General features: G+C 46.2%; 1 protein-coding gene and 1 pseudogene across 1 annotated transcript; both read right to left on the reverse strand.

The window, feature by feature from the left end:
* Nucleotides 1-664: 664 nt before the first annotated feature.
* Nucleotides 665-753, reverse strand: LOC112439017 (small nucleolar RNA U13; annotated as a pseudogene).
* A 731-nt stretch (nt 754-1,484) lies between these two features.
* On the reverse strand, nt 1,485-14,493 carry PDCL3 (phosducin like 3). Its single transcript, XM_003815768.5, has 6 exons — nt 13,895-14,493; nt 11,313-11,439; nt 8,881-8,971; nt 8,182-8,325; nt 6,688-6,896; nt 1,485-1,864 (listed from the first exon to the last, which is right to left on the reverse strand). Exons 1-6 carry the CDS (start codon nt 13,898-13,900, stop codon nt 1,722-1,724), a joined length of 720 nt encoding a protein of 239 aa, XP_003815816.1. The 5' UTR covers nt 13,901-14,493; the 3' UTR covers nt 1,485-1,721.
* Between the last annotated feature and the right edge of the window lie 314 nt (nt 14,494-14,807).

Raw genomic sequence — 14,807 nt, forward strand, 5'->3', positions numbered from 1 at the left:
ATGTGCACATTAAGGCTCTCAGGCACATGCAGCATTGAACTTTCCACCTTTGCTCTTCCCTCAAGATCTCATGTCAGCTACCAAGACCAAAATCTAAGAAGGTAGCTCTCCTACAAACCCCACGGAACCAGCATCCGAGTAAGAGGACTGACCAAATTTGTTCCAACCCTGCAATTGCATGAAACACTTTCAAAGTACACCACCAGGGAATATGTTATTGGCAGTGCTGGCTCTAGTGTATGTGGGCAGGGTGCAGTGACTCACACCTGTAATCCCAACATTTTGGGAGGCGAAGATGGCAGGATTACTTGAGCCCAGGAGCTCAAGACCAGCCTGGGTAACACAAGGAGACTCCATCTCTATTTAAAATAAAAAAAAAAAAAGGAGGGGGTGGAATCCAAATATCTAAGAGATACTTCTGATAAAATGGGTCCAAGTTGCTTGTCATTCTTTGAATTAAAGCAAAAATAAATTTTACAACATAATCTAAAAGAAATCCATGCTGATTCTTATTTAAGATTCAAACCAGCACTAAGTACTACATCATTCAACACAAATATCAGAAAATAATATTTCCTAATTGTTCAGTATCAATGTTCGTTTGTTAAGTGAGAAATACTAACAGGATCTGGCTCACAAAACATCTTGACGTGTTGTTTTTTCATGTCATATGGGTAATGTGCCAACAGCCTAACAATATTTGAGGGGGGCACATCTCACATACGTGATCGTACTTATGAACCACAAAATGAGTTTATTAAGTTTATTTATGTGTATGCTTATATATTTCCATAAATTTAACGTCCTCTTATAGTAAGCAAAATTAGTTAACAGGCCAGGCATGGTAGCTCACACCTGTAATCTCAAAACTTTGTGAAGCCGAGGCGGGTGGATCAGGAGTTTTGAGGTTGGGAGTTCAAGACCAGCCCGGCCAACATGATGAAATTCCGTCTCTGCTAAAAGTACAAAAATTAGACGGGCGTGATGGTGCACGTCTGTAATCCCAGCTCCTCAGGAGGCTGAGGCAGGAGAATTGCTTGAACCCGGGAGGCAGAGGTTGCAGTGAGCTGAGATTGTGCCACTGCACTCCAGCCTCAGCAACGCAGCAAAGCTCCATCTCAAAAAAAAAATTAGTTAACAGTCTGAGATAAACTATTTTAACAAGAAAACACATTTAACCAAATATGGCAGTAAACTGGAAACTTTCAGTTATTGCTTCGATACGGGAATGTTTCACAAAAATTGTCTGTTTCTTCAATACTAACATTCTTTTGTCCTAGAGACCATTCCTGTAGTTTGAGTTAATAATCTCATTGCTCTCTTTATAAAATAAAAATAAACAATGTATCTATAAGGCTTAGTCTGCAATTTTCCACTGTATAATTTATTCACATTTAAAACTGTATTTCTTTTTATAGTTATATGTCAAAAAATAGTGACTAGGTTTTATGGCTTACTTAAAATATAAATGAGGAAAACAGACATTTGCCATACAAATGGCTGGTTTTAATTTTTTTTAGAGGAAATACTATAATTTAAAAAAAAAGAGTTCCAAAATATTTAACAGAATCTCCAGCAATGATTATTTCCAAAATATAAAGATTTGAAACATAATTTATACAAAACTAAAAACCACAAGGATTCATTCTTGCTTTTTCCTTTTTTAAAAAATCCAGACAATTTGTCACAAGAAAGTTCGGCATGTGATAGCAGCTGTAGCCTCAATCACCCTCGGAATCGCTGTCCCTCTTCATGAGGACAGAGCGCCGCACTGAGGACAGCAACACGTCTTCAATCGGCTTCTTAGGGTTTTCCTCCAGGTCCGTCATAATTGCTCCAGATTCAGACAGTTTCCATTCCAACTCTACATGGTAAAGAAAAAGCAAATTGCCTAAGGCACTGTGCTGCAAAGGTCCCCTCGCCCTAAGTCCATCAAGCTAGTTTTTGCTAAGTAGAAAATACAATTATCGAAATTTGGCCCAGCACAATGGCTCACGCCTGTAATCCCAATGCTTTGGGAGGCTGAGGCAGGAGGATCACCTGAGGCTAGGAGTTGAAGACCACACTGGGCAATATAGTGAGACCCTCATCTCAAAGAATTTTTAAATTACCTGGGTACACCAAGTGCTGTGGCTCACGCTTGTAATCCCAGCACTTTGGGAAGCCAAAGCGGGTGGATTGCTTAAGCCCAGGAGTTCCAGACCGGCCTGGGCAACATGATGAAAAAGTAGCCTGGCATGGTGGCATGTGCCTGTGGTCCCAGCTACTCAGGAGGCTGAGGTAGGAGGATCACCTGAGCCTGGGAGGCAGAGGTTGCAGACATTTAAGATCACACCACTGCACTCCAGCCTGGGCAGCAGTGAGACTGTCTCAACAATAAAAATAAAAGTAAATAAAAAATAAAAATTCGCTGGGTACAGTGGTGGTGTGTGCCTATAATCCCAGCTGTTTGGGAGGCTGAAGTGGCAGGATCGCTTGAGCCCAGGAGTTCAAGGCCGCAGTGAACCATGATCATGTCACTGCACTCCAGCCTACACGACAGAGCGAGACCCTGTCTCAAAAATACAAAGAATAAACCTATCCTCTGATGACTACAATTTCCCAGGAAGGAAATCAGCATGAAAAATTTGAAGGAAATAATTTCCACAGACCTTCTGGCAATCTAATCATTAAATCCAATTTTAATAAACTCTTCAGCTTCATGTCCAGTATCTCAATCTATTGGGGTCAAAGAATAAATGTATGGTGATACCCTAGAACTTACACATTTGTTCCAACTAATCAAAAAAGCACCAGATAATAAAGAATCAGTAACTGAAGACTCAGCTCCAATACTTCACTCTTAAAATCAGCAAAATTCTTGTGGTCTGAGACCAAGCGAAGCAAAATCAAGTGATGTATTTGCCTACTTCAGAGAAGAGCCCAGGCAGAACCAAAGGACTGCGTAAGAGGTTCTACAACAAATGGCTTCGCTTAAAGGAACATCAAGGCAGAGAGTTCTGCTAACTGGACACATCGATTAAAATCTGAAAACCAGGCCGGGCGCGGTGGCTCATGCCTGTAATCCCAGCACTTTGGGAGGCCAAGGTGGGCGGATCACGAAGTCCGGAGATCGAGACCATCCTGGCTAACACGGTGAAACCCCGTCTCTACTAAAAATACAAAACATTAGCCAGGCATGGTGGCAGGTGCCTGTAGTCCCAGCTACTCGGGAGGCTGAGGCTGGAGAATGGTGTGAACGTGGGAGGCGGAACTTGCAGTGAGCCGAGATCGTGCCATTGCACTCCAGCCTGGGCGACACAGCGAGACTGTCTCAAAATAAAAAAAATCTGAAAACCAATTTTACTGAAGTCTTATCTTAATCTACTTTTTTGGAGACAGGCTCTCACTCCATCACCCAGGCTAGAGTGCTACGGTGCAATCATAGCTCACTGTAACCTTGAACTCCTGGGTTCAAATGATCCTCCCGCCCATCTCCCTAGTAGCTGAGACTACAGGTGTGCACCACCACACCTGGCTAATTTCTTTTTTGGAGACATGGGATCTCGCTATGTTGCCCAGGCTGGTCTCAAACTCCTGGCCTCATGCAATCCTCCAGCCTTAGCCTCCCAAAGTGCTAGGATTACAGGCTTCAGCCAACGTGCTCAGTCGAATTTTACTTGTCTTATTAACTTAAAGTGTTCCATGAAACAGAGAATAGAATGGTGGTTATCAGGGGAGGAGTGGAAATGGGAGATGTTGGCCAAGGATACAAACTTTCAGTTATAAGATGGTAAGTTCTGAAGACCTAATGTAGAACATGGTAATTACAATGAATAATAACATATTGTATACTTGAAATTTGCTAGGAAAGTAGATCTTAAGGATTCTCACCACAGTGAGGGCAGCTATGTGAAATGATGGATGGTTAATTACTTGGATTGTGGTAATCATTTCACATTGTACCTCTATTAAATCTCCATGTTGTATATCTTAAATATATTCAATTGTTTTGGTCATCATACCTCAGTCATGCTGGGTAAAAAAAAAAAAAAGTGTTCCACGAAGATGAGTAACACCAGTATTTTCAGCTCTAGGTACTTTGGTTGAATGTTATACAAATTCAACCTGTTTCTTAAAAAAAAAAAAAAAGACTTCAAATTCCTGACTCAAGAATTTATATCCAGCCAGATGTAGTGGCTCACGCCTGTGATCCCAGAACTTTGGGAGGCTGAGGCAGGTGGATCACTTATCACTTGAGGTCAGGAGTTCACAACCAGCCTAGGCAACATGGTGAAACCCCATCTCTACTAAAAATACAAAACTTAGCCAGGCATGGTGGCACATGCCTGTAGTCCCAGCTACTCAGGAGGCTGAGGCATGAGAATTGCTTGAACCCGGGAGGCTGAGGCTGGAGTGAGCCAAGATAGCGCCACTGCACTCCAGCCTGGGTGACAGAGCAAGACCCTGTCTCAAAAATTAAAAAAAATACATCTATATATATATATCTTTATATATCCACACATACATACATAAGTGTTTAATGTTACTGTTCACTTACACAAAGCAATCGTTATATGTAAGTTCACTAGACTTCAAGACTTTTTTTTAGAAATAAAAACAATTGCACACTTCTCTCTCCCCTCATGGTACATTCAAAAACGGTCAAAATAAGATGCAAACAAGTATTTACTTTGAAATGCTGTACGCCTTTGAACACTGGAATATGTAACCGATGTATCTCCTATATGTGTGTGTTTATGTGTTTGTATATTTATACTTTCCCCAGCTGAATATCTTTTTTTTTTTTTTTTTTTTGAGATAGAGTTTCGCTCGTTACCCAGGCTGGAGTGCAATGGCATGATCTTGGCTCACTGCAACCTCTGCCTCCCAGGTCAAGTGATTCTCCTGCCTCAGCCTCCGAGTAGCTGGAATTATAAGTGCCTGCCACCACACCCAGTTAATTTTTTGTATTTTCAGTAGAGACGGGGTTTCACTATGTTGGCCAGGCTGGTTTCCAACTCCTGACCTCAGGCAATCCACCCGCCTCGGCCTCCCAAAGTGCTGGGATTACAGGCATGAGCCACCGCACCCGGCCGCCAGATGAGTATCTTAGTGGTATAGTATATAAAGTCATGTTTAAAAATGTCTTTCTGGTAAAGCATAGTTGGAAATATTATTTCAATAAAGAGATAAAGAGTTTCACTTGGCAAGAATGCCTCTGGGCTGAGGTTCTCTTTCACGTTCTGTGTGGATATGTATTTTGATACCTCCATGTTTAACAGGTAGAAAGGAATTAAAAAACACAGCCGGGCGCGGTGGCTCACGTATGTAATCTCAGCACTTTGGGAGGCTGTGGCGGGCAGATCACGAGGTCAGGAGTTCAAGACCAGCCTGGGCAACATGGTGAAAACCTGTCTCTACTAAAAATACAAAAATTAGCCAAGCGTGGTGGTGGTGGGCGCCTGTAATCCCAGCTACCTGAGAGGCTGAGGCAGGAGAATTGCTTGAAACCAGAAGGCGGAGGTTCCAGTGAACCGAGATCGTGCCACTGCACTCCAGCCTGAGCGAAAGAGCAAAACTCCATCTCAAAAAAACAAACAAACAAACAAAAACCACATCCTTCCGAGCTAACAGGCAGAATTAAATAAAATTTTAATTTAATTTAAAAGCTGGCCAGGCACAGTGGCTCACACCTGTAATCCCAGCACTTTGGGAGGCTGAGGCGCGTGGATCACCTGAGGTCAGGAGTTTGAGACCAGCCTGACCACATGAAGAAACCCTGTCTCTACTAAAAATACAAAAAAAATTAGCCAGGCATGTTGGCACATGCCTGTAATCCCAGCTACTAGGGAGGCTGAGGCAGGAGAATCACTTGAACCTGGGGGGCAGAGGTTGCAGTGAGCCGAGATCACGTGATTGCACTCCAGCCTGGGCAAGAAGAGTGAAACTCCGTCTCAAAAAAAATAAATAAAAGCTACTAGCCGGGCGCAGTGGCTCACGTCTGTAATCCCAGCACTTTGGGAGGCTGAAGTGGGTAGATCACTTGAGGCCAGGAGTTTGAGACCAGCCTGGCCAACATGGTGAAACTCCGTCTCCACTAAAAATACAAAAATTAGCTGGGCGTGGTGGTAGGTGCCAGTAATCCCAGATACTTGGGAGGCAGAGGCAGGAGAATCACTTGAACCCGGGAGGCAGAAGTTGCAGTGAGGCAAGATCGTACCATTGCACTCCAGCCTGGGTGACACAGCAAGACTCTGTCTCAAAAAATAAATAACTAAGTAAATAAATGTAAAAGCTACTAACATACTCAACTGAGAATGTTTCTGTAGAAAAATACAAATATATACATTAACGTCTCCCTGTGTTCATGTGAATTAAAGCAAAAGTGAATGTTGTGATTTCAAGCTACAAAAACATCCAACTGTAGAGACAAAATATATTCCACAGCAATATAAAAAATGTTTATATTTAAGTCTATCATGCCTTCCTTGAACTAAGAATCAGTAGAGCCCAGTTGTAACTGTTCCTGATTACACAACTAAGATGAGAGATTAAATGTGCTTCCGTCCTCTTAACAGTCCCTCATACACAGGCAGAAGTGAACTTGACCCACCATCGTAACAGGAGTCCAGGAAATAGACACTCTCTCCAACAGAAATGCGCCTCCCATCTCTCACTGCCCCACCTGTCTCCCAGAGCCCTTACCATCTCTTGTCAGGTTCATGCCGCCAAACACCAGAGGACCAATAAACTGAGCCTTGATATCTCCTTCCAGGTAAACAAATATCGTGGGCAGATTCCTATCAGGATAATTGGGTATGCAGGTTGTTGAAATGGCTTTGATAAATTTGACATCAGGAAACTTCCTGGCAAGTCCACTGAGGTGCTGATTTATCAGGGCACAGAGGGGAATTCTATAAAACACACATAGAAAACAGAAGCAATTATGATCCTACATTTATACAGAACAAAGCTCAATGACCCTTCTACCCTAAGTAAAACCTTGTAACAGTTTCACAAGTAATTCTGCTGCTAGCTAAGAATTAACGTTTTTTTTTTGACATAGGGTCTTGTTTTCACCCAGGCTAAATGGAGTGAAGTGGTGTGATCTCGGCTCACAAGCAATCCTCCCACCTCAGCCCCCCAAGTAGCACTTTGGGAGGCCAAGGTGAGTGGATCATGAGGTCAGGAGTTCAAGACCAGCCTGGCCAAGATCATGAGGTCAGGAGTTCAAGACCAGCCTGGCCAAGACGGTGAAACCCCATCTCTACTAAAAATACAAAAATCAGCTGAGTGCGGTGGCAGGCGCCTGTAATCCCAGCTACTCAGGAGCAGAGGCAGGAGAATCGCTTGAACCTGGGAGACGGAGGTTGCAGTGAGCCGAGATCATGCCACTGCACTCCAGCCTGGTCAACGGAGTGAGACTTTGTCTCAAACAAACAAAAAAGAAATTCCTAAATAAGCACTGGACTCTACAGTTTAAGACAAGACTGGAGAGCTGAGAAAAATTAGAGGCCCTCAGTATCACACAGTTCAGGCAATTACTACTGTAAAGGCCAACCTTGCCATCTATGAGATAAATTCATTACATAGAATGTTGAAATGTCAGAGTTCCTGTAAAGGAATAAATAACTTAGGAATTCCTTTTCAAAAACAGAAAAGCATAGTCTTCATTGCTATACTTTAACAAAGGCATTCGTATTAGTCACAAATTATTAATTTGAAAGTCTTAAGATAAAAAAATTAAGTAATAAGGTTTGGGCAAACCAGCAAAAAAACACAAAAAACTCAGTACCAGAAAAATTTTTTCTGAGACAAAGTCTCGCTCTGTCGCCCAGGCTGGAGTGCAGTGGCGCAATCTCGGCTCACTGCAAGCTCCGCCTCCCAGGTTCATGCCATTCTCCCACCTCAGCCTCCCAAGTAGCTGGGACTATAGGCGCCCGCGACCACGCCTGGCTAATTTTGTTTTCGTATTTTTAGTAGAGACGGGGTTTCATCGTGTCAGCCAGGATGGTCTCGATCTCCTGACCTCATGATCCACCTGCCTCAGCCTCCCAAAGTGCTGGGATTACAGGTGTGAGTTACTGCGCCTGGCCCAGAAAAAAAAATTTCTTAACCCTCTGATATAGGTAACGCCTGAGATCCTGAAGACATAAATTCAAATTAACATTTGATAGATGGAGTGGAAGATCAGCTCACCCTTGTTTGTAAAGGTGCAAGATGACCCACAAGCCCTCGCCAGCTTTGGTAACTTCTTGAACATAATCCTTCCCTGAGATCTCCAAAACTTCTCCAAATTTATTCTTCAGTTTAGTTGCTTTCCACTCAGCCAGTCTCTGCCGTCTGCACAAAACAAGGAGAGAAACATCTTACGTCACAAACACGTGTACACACACATCGTCAAGAAGGCAATCCTTGTAAAAGCCCAGGTTTATTTATTGGTCTTATGGCAAAAATCTAAGATCAGTTTGCTAAAATTCACAATATTATTTAATTGCAGTCGCTCCTACATGTTTCAGCTGAAAATTAATTTTTTGAAGGACACACATTTCATTTTATTTTTTGAGACAGAGTTTGGCTCTGTCACCCAGGCTGGAGTGCAGTGGCACAGTCTCAGCTCACTGCAACCTCCACTTCCCGGGCTCCTGAGTAGCTGGAACTATAGGCGTTCACCACCACACTCAGCTAGTTTTTGTATTATTTAGAGAGACGGGGTTTCACAGGCTGGTCTCAAACTTCTGAGCTCAAGCGATCTGCCTGCCTCAGCCTCCCAAAGTGTTGGGACTACAGGTATGAGTCACCATGCTCAGCCCACACATTTTATTGCCACGCCAAAAAAAAACCAAAACAAAACAAACAACAACAAAAAAACAAACAGCCCCTCTGGGTGGCACTTACCTGTACATTTCAATAGCACGTTCATCCTCCTCATTAAACTCGTCTTCATGATCCTCCAGCTCTTCCAAAGTCATATCTTCATATGTTTTCACTGAATTTGGTTACATTGGCAAAAAGCAAAAATTTACAAAGATGAACGAACTGCATTTTTCTTTTTTCCCCTCTCTTTTCTCCTAAAGATATGCACACACCACCAGATCCTTAGCCTACCTAAACAAAAATTACTTAAGGCACCACACTACATTAGAAGCTGAGAGGCCAGGCATGGTGGCTCACACCTGTAATCCCAATTTCTTGACTGACAACATTTTCCCCAAGCCCTCAGATCCTCTTCCCCTCTCCCCTCTCTTCTCCTACCCCACCTCACCCTGCCCCGCTTATTTTCCTTTTTTTTTGAGACAGAGTTTCACTCTTGTCATCCAGGCTGGAGTGCAATGGTGCGATCTTGACTCACTGAGAACCTCCGTCTCCCAGATTCAAGCAATTCTCCTGCCTCAGCCTCCTGAGTAGCTGGGATTACAGGCGTGTGCCACCACACCCAGCTAATTTTTGTATCATTAATAGAGACAGGGTTTCACCATGTTGGCCAAGCTGGTCTTGAACTTTCCGACCTCAAGCGATCTGCCCATCTCAAAGTGCTGGGATTACAGGAGTGAGCCAGCCACCCTACTGTTCAACCCTTTGCTGATTAAAATTCCCCAGGCTCAAACCTTTGACTACTTTTCTTCTTTATCCACACCCACTCCCTCAGTGATTGCATCTAATCTCATGGCTTTCAGTGCTATCAATATGCTGACAACTCCCAAAGTATAAGCCTCCAGCCCAGACTTCTCTAATGTGGAGAAAAACATACCCAAGGGCCCTCTTAATGTGGCTATTTGTCTAATAGGGATCTCAAAGTTAATGCATCCCTTGGCCGGGTGCAGTGGCTCACGCCTATAATCCCAGCTCTTTGAGAGGCTGAGGTGGGCGGATCACTAGAGGTCAGGAGTTTGAGACCAGCCTGGCCAACATGGTGAAGGCTCATCGCTACAAAAAATTACCTAGGCGTGGTGGCACATGTCTGTAATCCCAGCTACTCGGGAGGCTGACACAGGAGAATCGCTTGAACCTGGGAGGCGGAGGTTGCAGTGAGCCAAGATTGCGCCACTGCGCTCCAGCCTGGGTAAGAGAGCGAGACTCCATCTCAAAAAAAAAAAAAAAAGAGAAAATGTCACTCTTCTGTTTAAACATCCAAAAGCTTCCTGCCTCGTTAGGTGTAAAGGCCAAGGTCCTTACTAGAAGCTTCTGGGTCTGCTGAGGCTGCTCTGAACTCTCTCCCCCAGCGCCTCCAGCTCCTCAGGGATTCCCAGCCATGCCAGGGCCCATGTTTCACTCGCTCACGTCACCCCCTTCAGGAATACCCAGATGTCTTCTTCACCTCCTTCAGGTCTCAACAACTCCCTCAGGTCTATTCAAATGTGTTCTTCAGCTCCTTCAGGTCTTTACCCAAATGCCAGCTTCACCTCCTTCAGGTTTTTACCCAAATGCCAGCTTCACCTCCTTCAGGTCCATGCAAATGTCATCTCAGTGAGGCCCTCTCTGAGCCTGCTTCTCCTCCAACCCTTTCTAGTCCCTTTTACTGCCTTATTTTCTTTATTGTTTATTGTCTGTCTCCCCCACTTGAATGTTGGTTCTCTGAGGGCAGAGAATTGTCTCTGGCTTATGCATAGCTAAATCCCCAACCCCAGAAAAGCACCTGACAATGATAATCATGCAGTAAGCACTCGCTGGATACTTTCTAATAAATCCTTCTCTAAATTAGCTCTAATGTGTCAACAGAGGACAAAAGTACTAGTCCCTGTGACCAGTGCTTCTCAAACTATGACACGCATCAGAATCCTTTAAGGCACTTGTTTAAAATGCAGATTCCTGGGCCTCATTCCAGAGACTGCTTCAGTAAACACTAGGTGGGTGGGGTTACCAGCACTCCAAGGGACTCCAATTCAGACAGTACGACTGCCTTTGAGAAAACCCCCCTCAGACTCCCACACATTGCAAACATCTTACGCCTCCCCAAATGAAGCAATTTTTAGTTAATATCCTCAATGAAACCACAGAGAATAAAGTATATGCTCAGGAAAATACAAGTACTAAAAACCTTGAACAAATTTCCATGACATTATCAAAGGGAATCACAGACCAGAAAGCAGAAAGAAGTATTTTCTTCAGTGCTCATGTGACATGGACAAGGACTTGTGGGACATATCTGAAGTCCCCTAAGTCTATGGCTCAGGAAGGTGAAGGTGAGAGACGCCCTGTGTTTTGTCTGAGGTCCCACAGACACAGAGTGTCCACGCTGGCACTCCGACCTGTCTCCTGGCAGGGCAGTCAGAGGCTTAGGGAGCCATCTCCTAACCCAGACAGGTGCAGAGGAAAGCGAGTGAACTCACCCACTGACTGCTGGAGGATGCGCTGCTCCTCTTCTGCCTCCTCTTCCAATTCTTTCAGACTTTCCTTGGGGGGTAAGATACCCTTTTTGCGTAAGATGTCATTCCACTCAGTGTCTGCGTTGGGGTCCTAGAAGAGTGGGACCAAGGTTACCATGAGTGCTAAGTCTAGTATGTAGGGTGCCATGTTGGGCAAGGGGCCAAATGGGAAAAGTGACAGGAAGGGAGGAATTCACACCAGTCTGTGAACTATTTCTGAGAAAGTGTCAAAAGATCCATAGCCCCTGTTTTGTTTTTCCTGTCTACCCCTCCCTGAATGGAGGAGTTATTCTTGGGGTAAAAATTAGGATAGGGAGTGCAGACCAGTATCAATACGGGTACCAAGGCTCTGACTTGGCATGTGTTCAATATTTTTAATAATGACTGAGAGTGCCGGGCACAGTGGCTCACGCCTGTAATCCCAGCACTTTGGGAGGCTGAGGCAGGCGGATCACGAGGTCAGGAGATAGAGACCATCCTGACTAACGTGGTGAAACCCCGTCTCTACTGAAAATACAAAAAATTAGCCGAGCGTGGTGGCGGGCACCTGTAGTCCCAGCTACTTGGGAGGCTGAGGCAGGAGAATGGCATAAACCCGGGAGGCGGAGCTTGCAGTGAGCCGAGATCGTGCCACTGCACTCCAGCCTGGGCGACAGAGCAAGACACAGTCTCAAAATAATAATAATAATAATAATGACTGAGTGATTCATTCAACAGATAAAACTGAAGTATCTACCACATGTAAATTATCGTAGGCAATGGGGAAGAGTGGTGAATGCGAGAGTCACCTGTGTTACAGACAAGAGGAAGAGACAGGCAGCAAACAAGTATATATACAAACTATACATAGAGAGACAAAACTGTGGCAAGTGCAATGACAAACAGGCTGCCATTTTAGAGAATTACCCAGGACCCACATTCCACAGAGTAGATAGGGATGTTCCCTACAGAGGAGGTGACATTCCGTCTGAGGGTGGAAAGCAATCTGTGATAGGAGTCTGGGGGCTTAAAAATAATCTTCCAGGCTGGGCACGGTGGCTCACGCCTGTAATCCCAGCACTTTGGGAGGCCGAGGTGGGTGGATCACAAGGTCAGGAGATCGAGAGCATCCTGGCTAACATGATGAAACCCCGTCTTTACTAAAAACACAAAAAATTAGCCGGGCGTGGTGGCGGGCACCTGTAGTCCCAGCTACTCGGGAGGCTGAGGCAGGAGAATGGCGTGAACCCGGGAGGCGGAGCTTGCAGTGAGCCGAGGTCGCGCCACTGCACTCCAGCCTGGGCGACAGAGCAAGACTCTGTCTCAAAAAGAAACAAACAAACAAACAAAAAGAGCAGAATCCTTTCTACAGGGTGGTCAGGGAAGGCCTCAAGGGACCTGAAGGACAGGGAATGCAAAGGAGGCCAGGGCAGCCCTCAAGCTACCACTTCACCATTTAAGAGTGTCTAGGCCAAGTGCGGTGGCTCATCCTGTAATCCCAACACTTTGGGAGGCTGAGGCTGGGCAACATAGGGAGACCCCATCTGCACAAAAAATTAGCCCAGAGTGGTGGGTGCACGCCTGTGGTCCCAGCTACTCTGGAGGCTGACAAGGGAGGATGGCTTAGCCCCGGGAGGTCGAGGTTGCAGTGAGCTGTGACAGAGCCACTGCACTCCAACCTGGGCAACAGAGCAAGACCCGGTCTCAAAAAAAAAAAAAAAAAAAAGTGTCTGGCTCCTGGCAGACACGCCCTCCCCTCCAGCCCCTAATGCCTCCCTGCCCAGCAAAACCCGCACCCTCTCCTCTCCATCTGCCACTAAGCAGAGATTAGAATTTCTGACCACTGCGGGATCTTTGGACAGTGACAAAATTTAGTTGGCATAGGTTTTTGCCCACAATAGTGCCCATTTCCATGGTGTTTTCATTCATTCTCCTTAGGCTTTAACCAAATTCCGCTAGTAAATTGCAGCTACAGAAAAATAATTTATTTTACCTATTTTAATTAAAAAAAAAAAAAAGGACGAAACAGAGGGACCCTCGCGGGGAGCTCTGGAACCCGAGCGGTCAGATAGGGAACACGCCCCAACTGGACCCCAGGGCTCGGGGGAAGAGGGTGTAACTAAGCCCTCACCTGGCTCTCAGTGGAGCCAGGAACACCGGCTGTGCCGCTGCTTTACGTGCGGAACACCCCAGGCCGGACCCTCCGCTTCCTAACACCTCTGCCCAGGTGTGCCTTAGGGGAGTTCAGGAGAGGAGGTAACTTTTGTTAGGCGGGATCTGGCAAGATCTTCACAGGCCCGGGTGGGTAGAGACCGCGAGGAGACACAGTCCCGGAGGACTAGGTTTGGGGGACCCGGCACACCGAGGCGGGGACGCCCAGGCCGTGGGTCCTGGTGGGACCACGCCCGCCCTCCCGCACTGCGCCTGCGCAGGGCCTGGAGCGCCGGGCCTCCCTCGTGCCTGCGGCGCCGGAGCTTCCCACAGGGCGGGCGTCCACCGCCGGCCCGGGCCCAACGAGACAAACGAACGGGCCGCAGCCCCCAGACCCGAGACCCGTCCTAGCTCACCTGCATCTTGTTTCCAGTTCAGTTGCTCAAACCAGCTGTGCCGCGGCGCCCCCGCCCCTCAGCTCCCTTTTGTGCACGCGCACAGCGCCGCCACGCCTCTTCCCCCAGCCCAGCCTTCGCCCCGCCCAGGGACGAGCGGCGGGGAGTAAGGGCGGAAGCAACAGCCTTGAGTCTGCGCCGGCTCTTCAAGGAACCGGCACACAAGCTGTTCGCATGCGCGAGAGAGGATCTGCCCACTGTCCTGCTCGGAGTGTACTTGACCTGGTTCTAATTGTGGTCGCTGCCTTATTAGGGCTGGTCTTCAGCGGAGGAGGGGTGGGGCTGGGTGGAGGAGGAACCCGGGGCCGTGTGCCTTTTCCAGCTGCCGGCCCAAACCTGTAAAGACGTCTCGCTCTGACTAGCCTAACAAGTCAGAAATAGAAAATTGCCTCTAGGCCGGGCGCGGTGACACACGCCTGTGATCCCAGGCCGAGGCGGGCGGATCACTTGAGGTCAGGAGTTCGAGATCAGCCTGGCCAACATGGTGAAACCCCGTCTCTACTAAAAATACAAAAAAATTAGCCGGGCGTAGTGGCGGGTGCCTGTAATACCAGCTACTCTGGAGGCTGAGGCAGGAGAATTGCTTGAACGAGAGAGGCGGAGCTTGCAGTGAGCTGAGATCTCTCCACTGCACTCCAGCCTGGGTTACAGAGCGAGACTCCGTCTTAAATAAATAAATAAATAAATAAATAAATAAATAAATAAATAAATAAATAATGATGCAGGGTCTTCTGGAATTCACCCACGATCACTTCAGCCTTGGAAAAGGCAACTCGTTAATAAGACATTGAGAGCCTGCTGTGTACCAGGCACCATTCTAGGCTCTGCAGATGCAGCAGTGAGCAAAACACTAAAACAAAGGTGAAAGTCATCT

Source organism: Pan paniscus, chromosome 12 (assembly GCF_029289425.2).
Source record: "Pan paniscus chromosome 12, NHGRI_mPanPan1-v2.0_pri, whole genome shotgun sequence".
NCBI classification, from domain to species: Eukaryota; Metazoa; Chordata; class Mammalia; order Primates; family Hominidae; genus Pan; species Pan paniscus.

Excerpts from the sequence above, each read along its gene's own strand:
- PDCL3 (XM_003815768.5), bottom strand. Across the intron at positions 6,897-8,181 it reads TTGCACCTTTACAAACAAGG|AATTCCCCTCTGTGCCCTGA; the intron begins GTGAGCTGATCT and ends TGTGTTTTATAG. Across the intron at positions 1,865-6,687 it reads CATGAACCTGACAAGAGATG|AGTTGGAATGGAAACTGTCT; the intron begins GTAAGGGCTCTG and ends TTTACCATGTAG.